Source organism: Brienomyrus brachyistius, chromosome 7 (genome assembly GCF_023856365.1).
Source record: "Brienomyrus brachyistius isolate T26 chromosome 7, BBRACH_0.4, whole genome shotgun sequence".
Taxonomy (NCBI): Eukaryota; Metazoa; Chordata; class Actinopteri; order Osteoglossiformes; family Mormyridae; genus Brienomyrus; species Brienomyrus brachyistius.
In genome coordinates this window covers 26,284,861-26,308,226 of record NC_064539.1, presented here as the reverse complement: position 1 = coordinate 26,308,226, position 23,366 = coordinate 26,284,861, and the positions used below count along the sequence as shown (strand labels likewise).

General features: G+C 40.3%; 2 protein-coding genes across 3 annotated transcripts; both read right to left on the bottom strand.

Annotated features, from left to right (window-relative positions):
* Nucleotides 1–11,322: 11,322 nt before the first annotated feature.
* On the bottom strand, nt 11,323–19,487 carry zmat1 (zinc finger matrin-type 1). Of its 2 annotated transcripts, none has more exons than XM_049020837.1 (7): nt 19,304–19,487; nt 15,297–15,409; nt 15,027–15,113; nt 13,602–13,761; nt 13,278–13,520; nt 13,073–13,163; nt 11,323–12,814 (listed from the first exon to the last, which is right to left on the bottom strand). In XM_049020837.1, the coding sequence occupies exons 1-7, from the start codon at nt 19,458–19,460 to the stop codon at nt 11,953–11,955; spliced, it is 1,713 nt and encodes a 570-aa protein (XP_048876794.1). In that variant the 5' UTR covers nt 19,461–19,487; the 3' UTR covers nt 11,323–11,952. The 2 variants fall into 2 exon arrangements, with proteins under 2 accessions (XP_048876794.1, XP_048876795.1); XM_049020838.1 differs by having other exon boundaries at nt 13,278–13,517.
* Nucleotides 19,488–19,984: 497 nt separating this feature from the next.
* On the bottom strand, nt 19,985–21,370 carry gnrh2 (gonadotropin-releasing hormone 2). Its single transcript, XM_049020860.1, has 4 exons — nt 21,276–21,370; nt 20,610–20,781; nt 20,360–20,443; nt 19,985–20,218 (listed from the first exon to the last, which is right to left on the bottom strand). The coding sequence occupies exons 2-4, from the start codon at nt 20,745–20,747 to the stop codon at nt 20,177–20,179; spliced, it is 264 nt and encodes an 87-aa protein (XP_048876817.1). The 5' UTR covers nt 20,748–20,781; nt 21,276–21,370; the 3' UTR covers nt 19,985–20,176.
* Between the last annotated feature and the right edge of the window lie 1,996 nt (nt 21,371–23,366).

Below are 23,366 nucleotides of genomic sequence, written 5' to 3'. Positions count from 1 at the left end.
ATTTTCAAACATGCAGGTGAAACAAGCTTATCAATATCGAGTCCAGGGGGACGACGTTACTCCATCTTAAAACACTCCTTATTTTAAATAAGAATTCTTACAATAAAATACCTTCAGAAAACGAGATTCGCTTTACGTAGCACTAAATTAAACTGAAAGGCTAATTTAATACAAATGATAGGCTATATTGCAAGGTTTATAACAAAAATATAAAACGGTATATAAAATTAGGATTGCTACTGAAAAAAAATGCAGATGTAATGATATATGAAATACAAGTCTAAAACTTTACTCGGTACACATAGATATGGCCATCAGATGAATCACATATAAATACATATATATAAAGCTATATATATATTTATATATACGGTAAGAAAGGTATTTTTGATATTTAACTTTGATATTTAACATTCACGATTGTATCTGTTACAATAAATGATACACTAAATGTAGCTTATAGTAATTAGGTTTATTTTGAAGATTGGTTAACTTGCATTGGGATTGCTTAGTCACACCGTTTAAAAGTCATTGCAAAAAACTTCACAAAACATTATTAACCTGATTATTATTATTATTATTATTATTATTATTATTATTATTATTATTATTATTATTAAGCTATTAAACAGAGACAGCGGAACACGTTGCGGTAATAAATTGAGATGGAGCGGTCCATAAAATTACGTAGAAATTTTCCGTAATAGGCAATTAAAATGCATCGATTTTATAGGTCTGAAAAAAAAAACCCAGTGTGCAAGCGGGCATTAGGAAAAGAAATGTTACCGATCTACTCGTAAAATCACAACTAAACAATTGTTACAGTGTGAAGGAAACCATAAGACTGTATAAATGTAATTCGGGGAATTCACGGAAAGCAGAATATATAAAGGTGTTTCAACACTTAAAAGCCAGTTGTTTTAACAACTACGTTCTGTGTTATAAACAATATTGATTTCACATTATTCATCCTAAGAACCAAATCATATGATAAACCTAATATGACCTATATAACCTACATGGGCATCAATACACTGCATTTCAAAAACTGTATCCGAAAAAGAAAAATTAAGAGAAGCACGATAAAAGTGCCCAAGATTATATGGCACTTTCTTTGTGGATATATATATATATATATATATATATATATATATATTATTTTAATTTTTTTCTTTTCTTTTCTCGTATTATGCAATAAAATAGTAGAGGAACATTACAGAGAAGTAAATGAAGCTGAGAATGCGAAGAGGGAATTGAAACACACACACACACATACACAGTGTGTATTTCGCATTCTCAGCTTCATTTACTTCTCTGAAATGTTCCTCTACTATTTTATTGTATAACACACACAACATGTAACCCTGTAACCATGGCAGTGCAAATGCATTTGGTATCTTTTATGTCTTGTTATTTTTGCGCATTCGTTAAAAGGTGTTGTTGCATGAGTTTGCAGAGAGCGCGCCATGCGCCGTGCACGCTGTGGTGGTCCGCTAGCTTACACCACACGACCCCCGTTCCTGCGCTCCTCCGCGCCCCTTACGAAACCACAGGCTCACTTGGCTTGTAATGCAGCCTGGGTAAAACCCATAAACACATAACCCATACTGTAAATATGCTTCGGATAAGTTTAAGAGCTCAGCTATACAATCATACATACGTACATTAATAGAACTAGCACCACGTCCTATATCCGTTATGTTTTACCTTAAGTACAAGTATCGTCTAGTACGGCATCTTTCTTTCTTTCTCTTGAGAGCTGAAATACCGAGGAATGAGTCTCATGATTATATTTGAGAGATGAATAGACTGTATATCAACAATGGGATAAAATTAAACCAGACTCTTTCTTTGGGCAATGGCTGATAAAATAATAACGACACGATAAAATGGTGAATTCTTATGATTTTTTTTCCTCTCACTGGAGGCCTCCTGCAATGCACCCTTTATAGATTTGCAGAATTTGGGGAGACGTAACAGAACTGCAAACAAACAGGTGCAGATTAAAAAAATGGTTCAAATCAGGTCACAGGTTTGCTCTACAATCGCAAAAATAGAAAGCCGATCTATAACAGCATGTTCAATGCACAATTTCACGAGTGTAATTTTACTGTTTTATCCCTTAAAGCAAATGGTTGCTTCATTTATAAGGCAATATCTGTATTATGAACAAACTACACTGTACAATCCCAAATATGCATATATGCTTTACACTGAACTGAGCACATTAAAAGTTTTGATGTGATACTTAACACGGATATGATAAATGGATTCATATTACAATGATGTGTAAGGTTCTAGGTAATATAAGGTACTATATAAGGTACTAGGTACTTAAACTTATTCACTAAGGGCAACATCTCCTCCGATACTTTATTAAACAAACCTTTTGTGAGAGGGCACTGTAGCCTCGGATTTGGAGGTGCTGATTCTCATCCCTGCCCCTTGGCATCACATCTGTCCGCATATGTCCAGGAGGTCTTTGTCAGATGAAGCTTGACATCATTTGCAGATAGCTGGAACATCACGTTGACGTTCTACTGGATGTCCGGTCCTGCATCCTGTGCACAACACCCACTGTAAATGGCTTTTACATCTTTGAGGTAACCCAACAATCACGCTCCATGGCTTATCTAATTTCTTCTCATGCCCCAGCTTCTGCCTCCATGAACGCCTTCTCTGCAGTCTTTCAGGCGTCTGGGTGCCATTCATCTGCCTCGAGAAACTCTCATACAAACACTTCTCCAAATTCTGTAAGCAGCCCTCTTTAAAGCTTCTAACACATCGTATAAGAACACCGGGTATCCCAAATAACGTTCTTCATAGGCATTTCAAACTGCTCTTTGGTGAATCCACACAAAAACTCACAGTCATTTGAAGATAACCTACTTTTCCACTGGGAAGGTTCCAGTTGTATACCCCTCGGCCTAGGATTTGTGAGTATACAAACATCTGCCTAAGGATTTTCACTATAGGGACCTCAGGAAAGGAGGGGTCCCAACGCTGATCCAGAGATGCGGTTCCACAGTCCACACTGTGCATGGAGGTAGGTCTGATTGTATCTAAGCCAAAACCTCTTTGCTTCTCAACAAACTCAGGCTCTTTCCCCTTAAGGTGGGTAACATTCCATATCTCCAAAGGCAATGTTCACCTTTGATCTTGCAGGTGGTAGCTCACAAGACAGCTCTATGTAGGCCTTTCAGGTGGAGCCTGGCCAGAATGTGTGGGTGGCCTGTCCATCAGGCACTCACCTGTGAAGGCTAGATGGAAGTGGAACTCCAGACATGTGGATCGTTAAGGCACGTTAACCACAAGTCAGACCCACCTGGTGAATGTTCTTGCTGTAATCATTATCTTGCACCATAAATTTGATCTGGTAGAAGTGCAAGCTCTCATTGGGCCTTCCAAGGATTTTAACTGTGTGTAGTAACTTTAGTATGGCAACCCCTTAGGGTTGGGAGAAGAGAAACAGTAATCTGAGGAGAAAAATGAAACATTCGTGAGATCTCACATTTCTTTAGCATTACTATTAATAACTACACCGTGGTCCATTCAAAGTACAAAGCATAAAATTAAGACGCAATGTAATTGTAAATGCATGAACTGTCAGTTTGATAATGTCATGAACTGTGCAGAGGTGTGTGTGTGTGTGTGTGTGGGGGGGGGGGGGGGGGGGGTTCAGGTGCTGGAGGCAGAAGGCAACAGGGTGTTGAGGAACCTGACCATCTGGGGAAAACACTGTAGCAGAGTCTGGCAGTGCTTGTCCTGATGCTCTGGTACCTTCTACTAGACACCAGGGGGGTGAACAGTCCATGGGAGGGGTGGGAAGGGTCTGTAACAATTACAGCTGCACAGTGGATGCAATATTTCGGATAGAGTTCAGCTATGGGTGTTCAGTTATGGGTGTTCAGTTATGGGTGGGCGAGAAACCTCTCAGCTGTCTTCACAATTCGCTCCAGGGACTTGCAGTTGGTCAGGACTTACCTAAAGAAGTAAGACGAAAGAAATAATGCCTCTGCAACCCAGACCAGTATAAGTAACTCGAAGTTAATATGCAAAATGTCACTTTACAGAGTCAATTTTGACATGCAACAATAAAATATTTGCTGCTTAATTCTGTATTTCATTATTCTATACTGCCCCCTGTGGACAAGTATGACACATTACCAATATCCTTTAATATCTGCATATCTCAAAATGTCCCCATTTTTAAATATTTCAGTTTGATAATGTCATCTAACGCAGTGTTTCCCAACCCAGTCCTCAGGGAACCCCAGACTGTCCACATTTTTGCTCCCTCCCAGCTCCCAGCCAATCAGGAAGACCGAATACCTAGTACAGGTGCGCTGGGAACTGAGAGGAAGCAAAAATGTGGACTGTCCGGTGCTCCCCAAGGACTGGGTTGGGAAACACTGATCTAACATAACGTGTCGTCAAAGATGTACATTTTTGTACGTAGCAACTGGATAAATGAAAACCTTACAACCAAATTTTGCTTATACTTAGATGCAGGACCGAAACTTTATTCTTGAAATAGCTTGTGTTTCACAGACCATTTTCCAAATAATATTACCCAGACTACAGGAGTCCAGGAACTCCGATGTATTGTGATGTGGGGTGAAATTACATTATATTACATTTATGTAGATTCAAGAGGAAAAGTATTTCATATATATTTCTCATTGCGAGATCTCAGTATATAAATGTATTCATTACAGTATTACAGGATTTTAAGGAAATATAGACAACAGTACACGTTCTAAGAAATTATCATAACTGCAGTTTTAACAATCGAGGCCCATCTCTTTTTGTTTATCAGAAACAGAAAGTAACATGAACTACCCACATGCACAACGGAACATTTTTTGACTCAAACCAAGAGTCATTGTAGCTGTTTCCTGCTTTATTGACATCCTGCTCACTCAGGAGCTGAATTGCAGGCGGAAAGTTTTAGGTGGAAAGTTGATGATAACATTGAACAATAGTAGCCCTCTCATTCTGTTCTGCGATGTCTAGCTGTAGGCGTGGAAGATGTGTTCCATTCTAGTAATGAAAAGACCATATGCAGCGTTTACAGCTAAGAAGCCCTTCATTACATCAGTCTTGCAACACTGTCTTTTGTCATTTTTCATATTGCGACATTTTTTCCTTGGGATGAAATTCGCTCTCATCTTGGCCTTTAAGTAGCGCATAGACAAACGTCATCGCTGGGTTTTTCTACATGCATTCTTATATCGTAACTACATTGGAATAATGTCGATTTTTTTAACCCATGACGGGTCCTCTTTGGAAACAATTAACGTATACTATAAAGATTAAATGATTTTGAAATTTTCTGAATATTAGAAGGTAAATCATAAGATCCAAGGAAATGTGAAACTGTCTTTTTAAATATAGTCATCTTGCATTTGTTTGTTTTCAGATGGTTTTTTCTAAAGTGATTCCATTTGTGAGGTACAGTGAGGTAGATTGTACATCACAACCACACATGAGAAATTCAGTCATTTGCTATTTAATAATGGTAGACAATGTCGTCTTGTTCCTGAATTTCTTATCAGTTTTCACCTGGATTGTGTTGCGATGGCTTGGACTTATTATTTATTTTATTTTCATACTTATGAAATCATTCAATGGTCACTTTGACCCTGTGAATAAAAAGTAGTTTATGCAGTATATTCAGTTGCTATAATATGATAGTAGGCTATTACATTTTAATTACATAAGTTCCTCGTTTACTTTGGCATTATATAATAAAGTCCTCATTTAGAATAAGTTATTACAATAATACTGATGCAATGACTCATAGTACATTAAGTACCTTACAAAGTATTTTTGTGAATAATGACAGGTATGAACCTTAATTTTTCTAATTCTGCAGTTATGTCTTCAATATAAATTGTGGTAATACTAGGTCAAGTAATTACTGTAAGTACTGTAAGATTTCCTCTGGTACAATTGTGTAATGTTGTTTTACTATGTAGGGGTGGAGTCTTGGCACTACACACGTCACCACAAAACTGATACACATTCTCTCTCTCTCTCTCTCTCTCTCTCTCACATACACACTCACACACAGTCATGTCATCATATCTTTATGGGGGCCGCTCATTCATTCCTATGGGAAAAATACTAATTCTATGACAACCTTAACCCCCACCCAGCCCTAACCATAACCCCCACCCAGCCCCAACCATAACCCCAAGCAACCAAACAAAATACAAAATACAAGAGTTTCCATTTTTAGTTTTTTCATTGCAGTCACAGATTTTTATAAAATTGAGTTTTCCCAAAAAAAGGGTATTCATCACATTGTGGGGACATTTGGTCCCTACAAGTTAAGGTATATCTGGACCACACACACACACACACACACACACACACACACACAGCTTTTAATGTTCAAGGGAAGTGCCCTTATACTCATTCAGTCACCAGACTTCAGGGAATCCACTCTAAAATACAAGAGGCAGGGGTGTGACTATGACTTCAGGCTAAAATGTTTTTTATCTCCCCTCCCCCAAATACATACATACTAAATAGTTTACATAATGTGCTTTCATTCATTTTCATAAAAATCCATCAAAACATTTCATCCCATCTTCTGTACCCAGGGGAAATGCAGCAGTAATCGATTACAATGACTTTGTACATCTCACTGGGGGCTGAGCCCACTCCCCCCCCCCCCCCCGCCTTAGGGTCAAATCCAAGAAACACCCCTGACAAGAAGTAAACAGGAAGGGGAATTCCTCACTAGGGTATTTCCCATTACTGACCCAGAGTGCTTTCTTAACACTGAATGTGTTACTCCTCATGTGTGCTCACACTCAGAACACTCCAAGATGTGCATAGCAGAATGCATTTGCACACAAGTGCACTGAGAGACATACAAATTGAGACAGCCAGTCATTTGTTCCTTTTCTCATCCTCTCTCATTTTCTGCACCTGCGGTGAGGGCTGTGGTTCATCTGTGGTCTCTTTGTTTCACTGCAACACTGAAAGGCTCCAGGCTGAAGAGACTCACATTGGCACGTACCTCCCCATCCTTCAACCGCATTCTCAAAATAGTTTTAAACAGGTGTATGCGTTTTTACCTATATTTCATAATGACATTATTATTTGTGCACTCTGTCTCAGTAATATGGAACAAAGCTTCAAATTAATTGAGGTTTTCAGGCCCATTTCCACAGTTTATAAAATCAAGCACCAAGCCATTTCACTATTAACTCTAAGTGCTATTAGTTGTAAGCGTTTAGGAACAACAGAAACTCAGCCACAAATTGGCAGACCATGTAAAGTAACAGAGCGGGGTCACCGAGTGCTGAGGTGCATAGTGTGTAAAACTCGCCAACACGCTGACGACTCAGTAACTGCGGAGTTCCTCTGGCATTAACCAAACGCAGAAACTGTGTGTCAGATGCTTCAGGGAAAGGGCTTTCATGACCGAGCAGCTGCGTGCAAGCCTCACATCACCAAGTGCAATACCAAGCGTCAGACGGAGTGCTGTAATGCGTGCTGCCACTGGACTCTGGAGCAGTGGAAACGTGTTCTGTGGAGTGACAACTCGCGCTTCTCTGTCTGGCAGGACGCCTGATGGACGAGTCTGGGTTTGGCGGATACCAGGAGAACTTCAGACATGGTTGGGTGAGTTTGGTGTGGAAGACCTTGACTGGCCCGCATAGAGCGCTGACCTTAACCCCATCAAACACTTTTGGGATGAACTAGAATGGAGATTGCGAGCCAGGCCTTCAACCCCAACATCAGTGCCTGATCTGACGAATGCTCTTCTGGATGAATGGGCAAACATTCCCACAGACACACTCCAAAATGTTGTGGAATGTCTTCCCAGAGGAGTGGCAGTTAGTATAGTGGCAAAGGGGGGACCGACTACATATTGATGCCTATGGATTTAGAACTGGATGTCATAAAAGTTTCCGTAGGTGTAGCAGTCAGGTGTCCTGACACTTTTGTCCATAAAGTGAATCTTCTGTCACAGAGTCTGAAAACACAGGAGACAAATTCACTCCAAAAGGTTAGCTGATGTTACAGAATATGCTACAAGCTCTTCAGAGAACAGCCTGCAGGTGGAACTGAGCTGTGCTACACCAGACGGACCCGGAGGCTTGTGTCGATCTGACCGCGGCAGATTGTGGGGGCTGAAGGGAGACAGAATGTGACCTGACCACAGCACTCAGGGGACAGTGAGGCAGCAGGAAGAAGAAAGCCACACAGTTCTTTGAAAACAAGATAGTCAAGGGCCTGAATTGCTTTTCTTGTATTACTTTAATCTACATCTATGCAAGAAGAAATGTTTGCAAATGTTGTAACGTGCTGTGGAAAAACCAAAGTGGTCATTTTTATGGCAAGACTTCCTTGAGTAAACATCAAATGAGGCTGTTGCGTATAAACAGAAATTACACTTCCACTATAACCCAATAAGTCACGAAATGTGACAGGATTAATCTCTTTAATTCTCTGAAAAACAACAAAGTGTTATAAATTGCAAACTTCTAATTAGTTGAAATAACCAGAATATTAAGATATGACCCCACACGCCCTACGTCGCTGGGGTGACCCCACACACCTTACGCGACTGGGGTGACCCCACACGCCCTACGTCGCTGGGGTGACCCCACACGCCCTACGTCGCAGGGGTGACCCCACACGCCCTACGTCGCTGGGGTGACCCCACACACCTTACGCGACTGGGGTGACCCCACACGCCCTACGTCGCTGGGGTGACCCCACACGCCCTACGTCGCTGGGGTGACCCCACACACCTTACGCGACTGGGGTGACCCCACACGCCCTACGTCGCAGGGGTGACCCCACACACCTTACGCGACTGGGGTGATATCAGTGCGCCGGTTAGCCAGAATCATCAGAAAGAGCAATTAAAGCCTCCTACAGATTGTGGGATTTCAGCAATCATGTTTATTTCGACCCGCACTGATCTAGTAAACTTGACATCGATGTAGACAGTACAATGAAAACACCTCCTGAATCGTATGCTACAATTTTTGCAAAATCAACATTTTGCATTTTAGATTAGCCAAGTCAGAGCCCTGAATTTAATCACAATGAAATGTGGTGTTTTCATTTAAGCAAGACCTCTCAAAAGTTACAGGAACTAAGGGGAGTCCGTTGTAATACTTCCTAACTGATGTGCAGATCTGATCAGCAGCTACAGAAAGAATTTAGGGAACGTTTTAACTAAATGTTCAATAAAAATGTGGCCATTTAAAATGTGTGTGGGTTGTTAGTTAAATAGGACTGCATTTTTATGTTGATAATGATCAGACCACCTTCATGCAGAAATAAAGATAATTCAAAATGTTTTACTCAGAACTGGCCATCTCTATACATGATGTCTCTTTTTTCCTCCCAGAAAAAATACACAATTGTCAAAATTTTCAAGCCCGGTTGCAATTGTCAGAGTCTGGGAGCGCGGCCGGCATACAGGCCGGCGATGCGGGTAGAAAGCAGGCGAGCAGGCAAAAGGCGGGAAAACGGGAATTGATTTGGGAAGCGGGGTGCAGGAAACATCAGATGTAGACGCACATCTAACATCAATAACAGACGAGGAACTCAGGTAGGACACGGACTGAAATAGACAAGACTGATCAAAATAATCGGACACAGCTGGGAACGATCAGGGAAGCACACGTGGGTAATCAGGGGGCGTGGCACACACGAGGAGCGGACGAGCCGGGCATGACAGCAATATACAGGAGCACAACTGCTGAAGTGAGCATGACTATTAAAAGACAAATTCTGACATAAAAGCATTTGAAAAATATTAAGTTAAATTTCACACAATTATGCCGAGGCCAATATCTTGCAAAATATCTGAAGAGAACGGTAGACCATACAGGATTTACCTGGAAGACGGACCCTTAACCCAGTCTTTAGAAGAAACAATGAAGTAATTCATAATTAAGGACTGCATAACTATTTTATAAACAGTAATTTATCTACTCAACCATACCTCTAATCCAGTACAGGGTCATCCTGGAGCCCATTCCAGGCAGGATAAGATACAGGACAGAGGTGCACGCTAGATGGGATGCCAATCCAGCACAGGGTGGTGCACAGACACACAAAATGTGCAATTAAAGACAATTTCATCAAGCATTGTGTTCACCTGTAGGATCCTGAAACTCCACACACAGTTCAGACAGCAGGAGTTGAACCATGTAAGGCTGCTGATACGCTGAGCTATATAATTGTTCATATAAAATTATACAAATAAAACTAGTTCACAAAAATATGACAACATGGAAAAATGCCATCTGGCAAATGTGAAACCGTAATGACACAAATGAACAGAAGTTCAACGTCCACATCATATGGAAAAAAAAAAACATGTACGATATGGAAGACATGCTACAATGTATCACTCATTATACATTAGAATTCTACATCCAAATTCTCTGAAACATTTATCATCTTAGCCATTATTTGTTAGAAATGCTTAAATTCAATATGAGCCATTTAAATCAAGGTATACCAGCAGAACTGATAGTAATTCTTTTTAAACCTGCGAAAAAACAGTGAATGGAATGGAATGTAAAAATTAAGCAGCCTTAAATCTGCTGCTCTGGAGCAATGGAGTGACCACAATCCTTGAAAATGCATACAAAAATACATACCTGGACCATAAACATCTATCCATCCATTTTCCAAACTGCTTATCCTGCTGGGTCGCGGGGGGTCTGGAGCCTATCCCGGAAGCAATGGGCATGAGGCAGGGAACAATCCAGAAAGGGGGGCCAGCCCATCGCAGGGCACACTCACACACCATTCACACCTATGGGCAATTTAGCAACTCCAATTGGTCTCAGCATGTCTTTGGATTGTGGGGGGAAACCGGAGTACCCAGAGGAAACCCCACAATGACATGGGGAGAACATGCAAACTCCACACACATGTGACCCAGGCGGAGACTCGAACCCGGGTCCCAGAGGTGTGAGGCAACAGTGTTAACCACTGCACCACCATGCCGCCCCGACCATAAACACATCATTCAAAAACACAATTTGATATTCTAACCGTAGTACAGACAAAAAATAAAAATAATCTGAAGCAAATAAAATTTAGTACTGAATATAGAAATACAGAAAGTTAAAGGCCATATATATTTGACGATGGACAAATATGTAGAATTCATATCAAGACCCCCCGCCCCCCCCCCCCAGAAAAAAATAAATGCATAATAATTGCTCAACATAAAGCAAATAGCTCTTTGAACAGAGACTGTATAATGAATGCAATGAGACCCCCCAGTGTGGAGACGTCCTCAAATTCAAAGCAGAGAGGCCGATATAGATAAATACAGTTTATTCAGTTTCAACAGAGTATTTAAGATGATTTTTAGTACATCGAAAGCACTCATTAAAAAAAAAAAAACACCCTCGACACGGCATCTTTTTCCTCATACTTAGTTACAGATAATGAAGGAGCTAATAGGAAAATACATAATAGGCAAAAAAGGCATGAAGACAAAATGCAAAATGCTATATCAACAAAAGTGATGACTCTAGTAAGACGCAAGTCGTTTAGCAGCTCTGCACAGATTCCGTTTTCCCAGCCAGGGCATGCGATTTCATTAAAGCTTGGTCTTTTTACTGAAATGAAAAGGTTATTGAAGAGTAAATTCAAGTATTGCTGTACTAATATATTAAGACAATCTTTGTTAAACATGTAATGCCTTTTGATTTGTCCAAAAACACTTCCTAAATGGCAAAAAACTGCACTGACATACGCAGTGGAAATGCATAATCATTCTGCATTCAGCAAGGGCTCCCTAAAGCAGCTTCACAGGCAGTCAGGTAAAGAGCTCCCTAACTTCACATAGACAGGAGGCTGCAGGCAGAGACTGCGCTATACCCAGAGTGGCGCATGCCTGCTGCAAGGCTGCAACTAACCAAGATCTTACGAAATACAAGCCGACGATCAGAGAAGTCCCAGGATGGACTCATCCCACAGCTTCTCCTCCTCTGTCCGCATGTCTATTTCATCCACCCTTTCTTTTGCTCTCTTCTTGTCTTTCTTGTGCTTGGTCTTTCCTTCTTTCACATGTTCCTGCTGCGCTCTTGGGTGCTTTTCAATCTCATTCCTACCTGCCTTCACTTGCTCATTCTCTCCATCTTTCTCCTCCTTTGTGGTCTTCTCTTCCTTCCTGCTCCTCTTCGCTCTATGTTGTTCCTCCTGCCTCCCCTCCTCGTGTCTCCTACTTCTCTTCCGGTGCCTCTTCTTCTTCCGCCTCAGGTCCTCTTCCTCACTCTCCTCTTCTGAGCCCTCCTGCTCTCTGCCTCTCCTTCTTCTTCCCCTCCTCTTGCACAGTCTCCTCCTGTCCTTCGGGCTAGAGGAGCTCGAGGATGTATAGGTGGAGCTGGAGCTCTCTCGCTCGAGGCTGCTCTCATGACCGGTCTTCTGCCCATTATTGCTACCTCTGTGGCACTGCCAGCCCCCAGGGCCTGGAAGCACATAGAATTGGTTCCAACATGGGCTCTCTGGGTCTCTCGACCCAGAGCCAAAAATGGGTGGAGGTGGTGGAAAGGAAGGGTACTTCGATGGCAGTGGAAAGTGAGCAGGGGGAAGGACATTGACTTCACAGGCTGTCATGTCAGCAGTGCCATCGAACGGCGCTCCTCGGTCCTGTAGTTCTTCCTTTTCCGGAGCATTTGCCAACTGTGTGGTCCTGGGCTCGAGCCCACGTGCCTTCTGCACTTGGATATAGTCGGCCAGTTCGTCCTGGAAGGAGCTGTAAACTTTCTTCTGTGATTTGCTCATGAGATCAGCGACATGCTTCTCTCTGTCCGGAGATGAAGTCAAACATCAACGATCAATTAGAAGGAAACCATAACAATGAAATATGAAAGAACTTCGTATAAAAAAATGCAGTAAAGTGCTTTAAAATGCACATCAGCAGAAGCACAGCAGCTTGGTAATTATTAGACCGAATCTAATGATATCTAAAGAGCAATTAATGAGGCTCTGACACTGAGAAATGGTGATCAGAACAAATACAAATAATATTGCGACATGGTTGAAGGACGGTAATGAGGCTCACTTCAGCTGGTGTTTGTTCCCCTGCATGTGAGCCTGGTACATTTCCACCGAGTTCAGTGTGATGCAGCATATTGGGCAAATGAAACTGCTGGCTGTTAAACAAAAGAGGACAGAGGATGACAGTTAATGATAGTTAGGGCTGTACTTAACCACGGTTGATTTTCTCCACAGTTGTAAATATCTTAAGGGTGTGGAACGGGCTTCACTCTTCTGGTCGCTGGGCTCCCCATCCTTGCCCATTTGCTCCAGGAGGAGCTGCCTGGCCTGGTTCCTCTGGTGCCTCCGGCCAGCATAGTGCTGCTTCGCAACCTGCGGGTTGTTGAAGGAGGCTGAGCAGAGATGGCAGTGTCTGTCAGGGTCGCTCAGCTCTAACCCCTGCTCCGTCTTCTCCTCCAGGGGGCCGATCCTCCCTGCAGGGGACACCGTGCTCCCCTGGAGGACAGTGTCTTCTGAGAAGGAAGACCATAGAACATTACCACCAAATCAACATAGAGACAACGCGAGATCCACAGAGTCCTGCCCATTCTCACCTGTCTCCTGTTGGTCAGAGGCAGGGCTGAAGAGACCATGCCTGCGCAGGTTCTTGGCGTGGATTTTGCCCTCATAGTGAGACTTCGCCACCACAGGAGCACTGAACACCATATTGCAAAGCTCACAGAACCTCTCCTTATCCACGGAGCCATCTTTTTGCTGAAAGAGACACCATAATACCGAGTATCACCCTACAGCTGGTCGTCACCTGCCTCTGATGTTTTGTATTTTCAATACCAACATCAATAACTACACATTTACATCACTTTCATTTCATTATTCACTTTCTGCCAAAGGTATGAAGAGAGAAAGACAATAGCATATTAACAGTTTACAGTGTTTCCTATGTTTTATGCAGCAACTAAAAAATTTGTATGGCAATTCTGTATCATGTAGTGCATTTTTATCCTACTTAAAGGAATCCAAACAAACACTGAAACTGTGCTGATCACCATGAAATGGAGTATAAATCCGTTCTACACCATGGAACGGACGTGCTGTGGAGAACCTCAGCTTGTCACAGCAAACGGCTTATGATGCTCACGAAATGTACATTACAGAAACCTATGTGTCCAAAATTTGCAGAGGTATAAAGACACAAAGTATAAACTCCATATTTGTACTTGAGTTTTTTTTTTTTTTGCAACTTTTACTTCCATTTTGTTACATTTCTGAAGTTACAACTTTTTACTCCTATACACTCTGCACAACCATTATTACTCAACCAATCAAAATAAAACATATATTATTGCATGCAGCGTGTCTGAGTAGTGCTGCATGCTTTTGGGTAAAATATGAAGCAGGTTTTTTACTACTCAGAATTGATTTGCCTGTATTTCATGAAACATTCTTATTACAGATATGAATATATAATATAAAACTGACTACGTACCCCAGAGGCAAAAATGACATTTTAGATAATAAAGGTGTATAATTCAAGTGTTTTCAAACTAATTAGAAAAATTACAAAAAGACTGACATATTACAGTAATGAGTAATGAAAATGACCCATATTGTGTTTTAGAACAGACATACTTTCTGGGTTTAAGCTTTCCCCCCCCCATCTTCATTTAAAGCAATTCTGTAAACAAGCAAATACGCCTAAACAATAGATATGGTGCAAATGTTAGTGTTATTAGCAGCATGGGCTGAAAGTTCAGAACGAATTGCTGATTAAATACCATTTTGTCCCAAATACGAAGTTGTTTTTATTTTCTTTCAAAAATTAAAAACAGGGGAAAGATGGAGAAGTGTGCAAACTAGCTGTGATGTTGTTCTGAAAGTTCCACACTCACTTGACTGCAAAGTGACCTGGGGAGAAGTATGTTCTACCTTTGTCAATTAGTGTAGAGCGTGACATATTTCACTTTGGACACTAGCCAATATCTCTCTCACTAGGGAGAGAGAGGAATGAAAGGCAGTACCTGGAAAACGGCCCATCCACTGCTGGACCTCTCCTCGTCACGCTTGCTCTGCAGGTACAGTCGCACCTTTTGGGCATGCTTCTTACCCTGTCACCAGGACGGGAGAAAATAAGCCACGCAGAGTCTGTCTGTCTTAAGACCAGGAGGACAGTCATACACCTGTTGTGCGCCTTAATGGAGAAGCACAAGCCTGCCAATCGCTTGCTTTGCCAGGAGACTTACAGCGACGTCTGAGAGCTTCCGGGAAGCGGAGAATGCAGAGACACCCACCTCGTAATGGGAGACCCGCTGGGACTCGAACTGCAGCACGGCACCGCACACGTGGCAGTAGCCATCAGTAAGGAGCTCTTTCAGCAACTCACTGGAGCTCTCTGCTGCCGAAACTGAGGAAGAGACACAGCCCGACAGGAAGAGATCAGGTGCTGCACACAAGAAACAGAATGTACGTGAGGAGGAATGCAGGTTGACAGAGATCTGGGGCGTTCAATGTTTCAATGTCAACCCGTTTTTCAATGGGATGTACCAGTAACAAACTGAGGGAAAAGTGGGACACACAGTCTAACCAGCCATGACTGGCACAGGGGAAATGGCAGAGAAGCATAAACACACTGCATGATGTACAGCAAGAAACAGCCCCTGTCCTTACCTTCAATTCAGCACATTCATGAATATCTTTCCACTGGTTGGAAATATACATCATCATAAAGGCCTCTTCTAAAATCCCATCAAAAATCGCAAGCTATTTATAACTGACAGCCTGATATTTGAGATATGGTAGATACAATTAAACTATTTTGGATTACAATCCAATTATTTTGGCACAGAAATGATCATAGAGAAGAATAACAACCTACTGCTGCACAAAACATCCACACTGATAGTTGCTGGGTTGCTTGTGAGTGTTTTTACCTTTTCTTCCTCCTTTCTTGGTCTTCAACAAATAAAAAGAAAATCATCACTCGAGTAAGTTGTCAAAACGCAGATACCACAGCCTATGAACCTGTAGCCTATTTCTTTTATTAACAGTGAAAAAAGTTAACAAAACAGGCATTTTAGTACTCAGTTTGCCCTTCCATAGTAGAAGTTCTGCAGGTTGCATTAGTGGGCTCCTGGTAGGGGGGGCAGGCCAGGTTACTGCACCTTCTGCTGTAATTACAATGTAATCACGGCTAGGAAACACTAAGAGTATGCAGCCTAACAATCATTTGAGCTATTGTGTGGTTTGTTTTTATTTCCATAACTTGAATCATTGTGAATTTGACCTGCAATATATTCGTGGCACGATATATCGTTACATGCCTGACCGACAGCGAGCATATTCAGTTTAAGTCAAGTCAAGTAAACAGAGAAGAACCAAACAGTAGGGAAAACATTGTAATACTAATCAAATAATAATAATTACAAAAAAATACGGATATTACTTGAATAATTGTTTCAAATAATTAGTTCATTTTGATATGTCAACATATGGTCGACCTATATAATGACTGAAAGAGCATCCAATTTAGGACACTTGTGCATTGTCTGGGTACATTAACGAGCTGTGCTGCATTAATTAAAAGGACTATTCTTGAATATTCACTCAGAGACTATAAAGGATCCTTAAAGATGATTAAAGGTGTGCTGGTTTTATAAGCTTTATTAATTATTAAGACCTTAAGCCAAATCATCTGGTATCTACGCTCCAACCAGTTACAAGTTAAGCTTCAGAGATCAATACATGAGCAATCTGAGCAAAACATAATAAAATACTGAAACATACTGACTTAGGTAAATTATGAATATATGCAACTGGCATCCTGCCCAGTTTGCAGCCCTGATGCCGGGAAGCCATGATGCCGGGCAGCGGCTCTAGGCCCCTGTGACCCTGAGTTGAGAAACTGACAAAGCAGCATAGATATGACAAACGTTCCACGGTACCTTCACCTAAATTACAAAGTGACATGCAAAATTTCAACAAGAAGTGGCTCAGAAAAGTACAATAGATGAGAACTAATAGCTTAAACCACTTAAACTATTCCAGTAAATGCCAAGAGTAATAGTACAATCCTAACAGATTCTTTGCCTTGTCCATATACAGTATATGAATAAAAACCAACAAACATTCAGAGGATGCATAAAATATTTAACAACACAAATAACCTCAAACCTTAAATGAATACAGCGAAAATCTAACTAGCTGCTTTCTCATTTCCCTCCAGAAAGTATTTTACACAGAGTTTACCACCTGGGTCACCAAAAGTAAAGTCCGTTTGGCATCATTTATTCCCTTTCCCTAGCCAACAATTTACACCTGTTTCACTATGACCTCCCAAGGAGACATTTTCTTAAGATATACCTTATTCACCCCAAAGCAAGAATCTGTTTCTTCTGAATTGCTTTGAAAGATCTAGAAAGTGTGTCACTACTTTTGTAAACACCAATAAGTGTATGTCCATGTCTTTGTGTTTGATTAATTCTGTGTTCCGAATAATTGTCTGTATATCATGACATTTAAATTAGTAGACAGACATCCCATTTCATATATGTTTATAATCCACAGTTTCCTATAAATCTCTGCTGCAATGAAAAGGGTAAGAGTCGTCTGCGTGAAGCTTGTTGGGAATGTAACAAAACTGAAAACTGCTAGACATGACCTGCAGACAAAAACTATATTAATGTTCTTGTTATTTGGTGTAGTTTGCCATTACATTAATAAATATGAAATTTTCAACTCTCAGTGAAATACCCTGGGAACCACCTGCAAGACACACATAATAATGCTATAATTTGTAAAACATAACTACATGCATGTTCCCCAAGTATCTGTGACTGACACAGCATTAGAAGGATTACAAGATGTTCTGTATCATGTAAGACATGTTTTAAAGCACCCTTTAAAGTTAATAACAAATTACTGTTAGCTAATGCATAATATTCCACCATTTAGAAACTTCTGCTGCTTGTGTTTCCGAGTGATTTTTTTCAATTTGACTTTTTTAAACAATAATTTCTGGTGTGATGTAGAATGAAGTGACAGATATATGTAATCATTTTATGAGCTTAACAGTACCCACAAGGGTAAAGGGCAGGACTGAGAAAACCCAAACAGAATCAAGCACAAACTTTTTTTCTTACTTAATGCAATTACAATAAAAAGTAGCATAAAATGGAAACAAAATCATAAAGTGCATGCTTTAATAAGTGTACCATACGCAATCGATGCAAAACCTCAAACAGTTTGTAACACAGGCACAAATAATTTTTATAGTTACATTAATGGAATGTTTCTCCCTATATTTCCAAGTATAATACAAATTTACTTCTGTAGTGGCCCATTATGCAACATGCTTCATTATTTGAGATGTATTTTTTTTATTATGCTCTACAAGTGAAATCAACTGTGTTGCATTACAATTATTTTCAATGAATTGGTCCACAAGGCTAAATTAATTATGGGATTTATATGTAATGTGAATGCAATAAAAATGTAAACATTTATTTCAGCCCAGCTGTATCACAAAACTACAAAATGGGAAATAATATTTTGTTACATTAGGAACTAGTAACTAGCTTTATTACTAGATACATCCAAACTAACGCCAAACAATTCCTCCAGTACTGCCACCAAACCAAATGAAACTGATTACATCAAAGTGCAGTTGCACCATCTACCATGCAGATTTATCTAACTTGAATAAATAATAATTCAAATAACTAATATGCTAGGTGATTAGGTTTCAGTATTTCAAAAGGACCTTGATTATCTATCTAGTTTCAGTGTGGTACTGAAAACGTGTTGCTATCACATAAACACACAAACCACAAATCAGTTCAGCTCCTTGTACGGTTCAAACGGAAGAAACATATTATCTGTTTTGCAGCGTTATATATGTAACCTGATGCATTGGCTGCGTGCGTTTTAAACGCCATTTTAAAAATCATATCCGACGCCCGCTAGTACAAATTCCAGTAACTATCAAGGTAACTACATGGGTCTCAAGCTAGCTGTGTAGATAATATTAAATTATACTAACCGAATTATTAATCGAACTCGACAAATAACCCTCCTTAACATCCTTGAAAGTGAAAAATTCGAATCCATAGTTAGCGAAATTTATCAACCTATATAAGGAGCTACATATCGACCTCACGAACTCCTAGAGACATATCTGAAGCCAGCTAACTTCCCTGCTACTCGTATGATGTAAACAGCTTCACCAGTCAAATTACCAGTCGCTTTTATTAATTTGATCGTCGCCATCACTTTATTTTGTTTACATTCTTTGTGAACTCACCTTCACTCTGGGAAATATTGGTGTTATGAGTGTTTTTTACTTTCTCAGCATCTGATACAGAAGCCGAGACCTGATTGCTGTCACAGCATTTGTAATTTTTGTAAATATGTGCCTCCGCGAGTTGCGGAATAGACACACTTTCAGGCTCCATTTTCATCCCTAATGGCCACCACAGTGCTTTTCGTTTGGGAGTCACCGTACATGGCGAGCGCGCTGCTGGGAATGTGCGCCATCTTACGGCCGGGAGGTACAACTGCTTTCCGGCGAAAAACGGTACTATACAGAAGATGTGTAGAGCAGGAGTCAACAGCAGGGGCAATCCTGACCGACATTTCGATCAAAATACAATATTTACCCTACATAGATTTTTCTTTTCTCAATCGAAACATTTTGCCATGAACACGTTTGTCCGTGAACGGACAGTTTGATGATGCCTGGTGTAGAGAATTATTCAACGTGAAGAATTCTAAAATGATTATGTTTTAAGTTGAAAATAAATGCTTGTTAATTTTTGATGCATATGTTTATATATATCTATGCAATATTTAAAACGGAATATATATCCATAGCTGGCATACCCACCCACAAAAGTCAGGACTGTAGAGATTTAAGTAACAAAATGGCCGGTTTTATTAAAGGGTTACATCAATGCAATATAGTAACTTGATGTGGTAAGGATTGCAAAGGAAAACAATGGCTGAGAAATTTCTTAAACCCTGAGGGTGGATTAATTAAGAGTGTTATTAGAGCGTGGTAGCAGTAAGTTTCATAGAGGAATGATGAAGAATTAAAGGAATTAGATCCAAGGAGTGTAGTCCGCGGAACCCTTTTCCAGTGAGAGACAGAGGGTGGGTAAATGTTACAGCAATGCAGTTACTCCCTCTTCTGCTGAAATTCTCTTGCCAATCCATCCACCTGTCAATTAGATGACAGTCAATAAGTCACAATGTTGCCCTAATGTCCAGCCCTCCAAAATACATTGTCTTTGTGATTCTCAACATTCATTCTCTTTTTTACGGTATTTTTTTCTTTTTTTAATCTTTCTAGTCTACTCACCAAAATGTTTTTCAAGGTGTTTTTCCGCTGTGGTCTCACATAACTGCATTCCCTGCCTTCACATAGTTTAATCTTCTCTGAGATCTGAGTGTGTGACAATAAAGTAAATATGAAAGTATTCATTATTTATAATAGTTTAAGACAAATTTAATTAACTTTAAAATACTTAACATCCTAACATTTATCTTAAATGTAGATCTTATAACCTTAACATTTTGGCGAAAGCGATAAGAATCGGCTGCTGTCACACCTCAGCAGTGGTGAGCGCGTCGAGCTCTCTCTTGCCCCCGGGGTACCATCCATGGGACCAGTGCTGTGAGTGGCAGAGATGTGCGCCGAAACAGAGCAGCATTCCCAGCAGCAATGTTAGCTTGCCCACACATACCATCACTAATGCTGGCTAGAGTCCTACAGGGGGAAGACTGGAGACATACCAACATTTCAATGTCAAAAATAAGTTATTATACTGTATCAGTTTTTAAAACTCCTAATTGAAGGGTTTGTCAAGATAGTCCTACATACATTCCCCGGAACCTTATGTAAGCTAATGTGTAAACGGACATTGTTTATGAAGACATAAAGTGTTTACTGCCCTTAAGTGCAGAGAAATTTCACATTGTACAATATTTTTAAACTATTTCATTGCAGGTTCAAGGGAGGAAAAATATTGTTTAGTTCTAATTATTTTGTGTTATGTGAATTATGCTAATGTAATAAATACATTTTAATAGGTGATTAATTTGGTATTCGCAAGACATTCTGAGGTTGAAACAAAAATATATGCCATGCATTATCATGTTTAAGCAGTAAATCATTTCTATCTCAGAATTATAATAAGGCACATAAATATCTCAAGAACAGAACAATTACATGTACAAGTAAACACTTTGTCTGGATTAAATATGTTATCTCTTACCTTTATAAGCTTTAATAACTTCTCCACAGATGGATTCTGTAATAGTCTGGTAGTATCTGTCTTGTCTTCTTTGCTGAATTTGTTCAGTCTTTATCTTCAAATCTGTTGGTCAGTTGTATTCTTGCTTCCCTATGTGTCTGTAAATGTCCTGGGCTGCCTCTTCTCTCTTTACCTTGCAGGAGAGCCTCTTCCCCCCTATATATGCCCCCCCCCTGCCCCCAACTCCTGACCCCCTATGTCCTCAATGCCCGTGCATTCCTGCCCGTCTGTTCAGCCTGCGTTACGTTCTAGTCACGTCCTTTTTTTGCATCTCTTAATACTTGTAACTTCCACGGGAAAAACTGACCCTTTGCAGAAATTCACACATGCTAACAAGCAGTTATGAGTTTGAACTCTGTCCACCGTAAATCAGCATTGCCTTCTACACATGCTTTACTACTATGTGAGGATATACAGAGAGCCCAGTATTTCTATGTGTATCTGTATGTATTTCATGAGGCAGCAAAATTATGTCTATTGATATACGAATAAAAGTGGAACTTTTGGAAGTTTTTATTATACCTCTAATTTTCAGATATTAGTGTCAATATAAGACTTCTTCAGTAAACTTTTGCTCAGTTTATGAAATCTGTAAACCAATATCACTCTTCATACTTATTATGATAATCATGTATAGCCATAATCATAACTGAAACTAACATAATTTTAAACATAACATTTAGTTCCTAATCCTTACTCAAACCAATAAACTAAACTCTAAACTAATAAATGCCTATGCGTGCCAGGACCGGTGTGCCGGACTCCCCTTTCTGGCGACCTCTTGACCCGCCATGTTCTCCCAATCAATCTACTGCCTTCATCTGAAGAACACCCGAGACATGAATATTGCTGCTGAGTGAACCACTCAATGAGGATGACATTCTCGCAAACAGACACACTGCTGATAGCTGTGCCCAAGAGGTCAGGAGAGGCTTGGAACTTGGTTTTTATCCAGCATATTATGGTCAATATTAAAAATGACAACTTTTAAATTATATTTCCGCTTATACTGAAATAGATGCTATTCTTTGGATTTCACAAAGGAGTTTCCAAGCTGTAGGTACATGATATTGCAGTAGTCAATTCAGAGCTGATAAAAATGGCAAGAATTGCATTAAATTGTGTTAATTTGTTTGTTAATAAGACTCCTGTGTCCAGTCTTGTGAAGCCATTTTTATAGTCTCAGACAACCGGTATTTTATTTTATGTCTGCATATTTAGAGATGACAGTAAAGTTTGGTTTGATTTCCCATCATCAATTTCCAAGCCAACTTTTTAAACACCACGAGGTCCTCGTATGCAAAATGTTTTCAATTTGCTCATTAATTATGCATTCATTTTCAATGACATGCTCTCATTTACGATCTTGTCACCTACACAAAACATATCAGCAGGCATGTTACCTATTAGCTTCTCTGCTCCGTCCTGTTTGCTCCTGTTCCTAAGAAGCACCAAAAGCCATGCGTCATTTGCCCTCCATCACAGAGGAGGGGGCTCACGGAGACGGGGCCAGGCCTGAGCAAACACACGGGGTCCTTTAAACACCTCTTCTAATTATAGGATGATACCAGCTCATCCCAGAGGTCAGGAAAATGCAAAGAGGAGAACACAGGATATGTACAAGGAGGCTAATTCAGGCCCGACGACGGCTGATTGAGTTCCTGTCAGTGACTGTTTAACATCGTGCAAAGGTCTCTTATGGTCTCTTTGCTCTGCTTTGGACAGGGTTTACAGACACGTCACAAAGCATCAGCGAACCGGAATCATTGTGTCATACAGACGATGCTGCACATGTGGGCATCTAATACACACTGATCATTTGAACACATGAATGTCTACAAGGACAAGGTCATGAAATGTAAAGCAGGATAATTTAAAAAGTAAAATTTAATGTTAATTTAAATATTATAATCATCTCTACACAAGAGATATAAATGACAGTGCTCCAAATACGCATCCTTTGGGAACGTCAGCCGGTCTGTACATGGACAAACATACTGTTTTGACTGAGGAAAATGCTATATGGGTCACACTTTAAAATGTCACATCCAT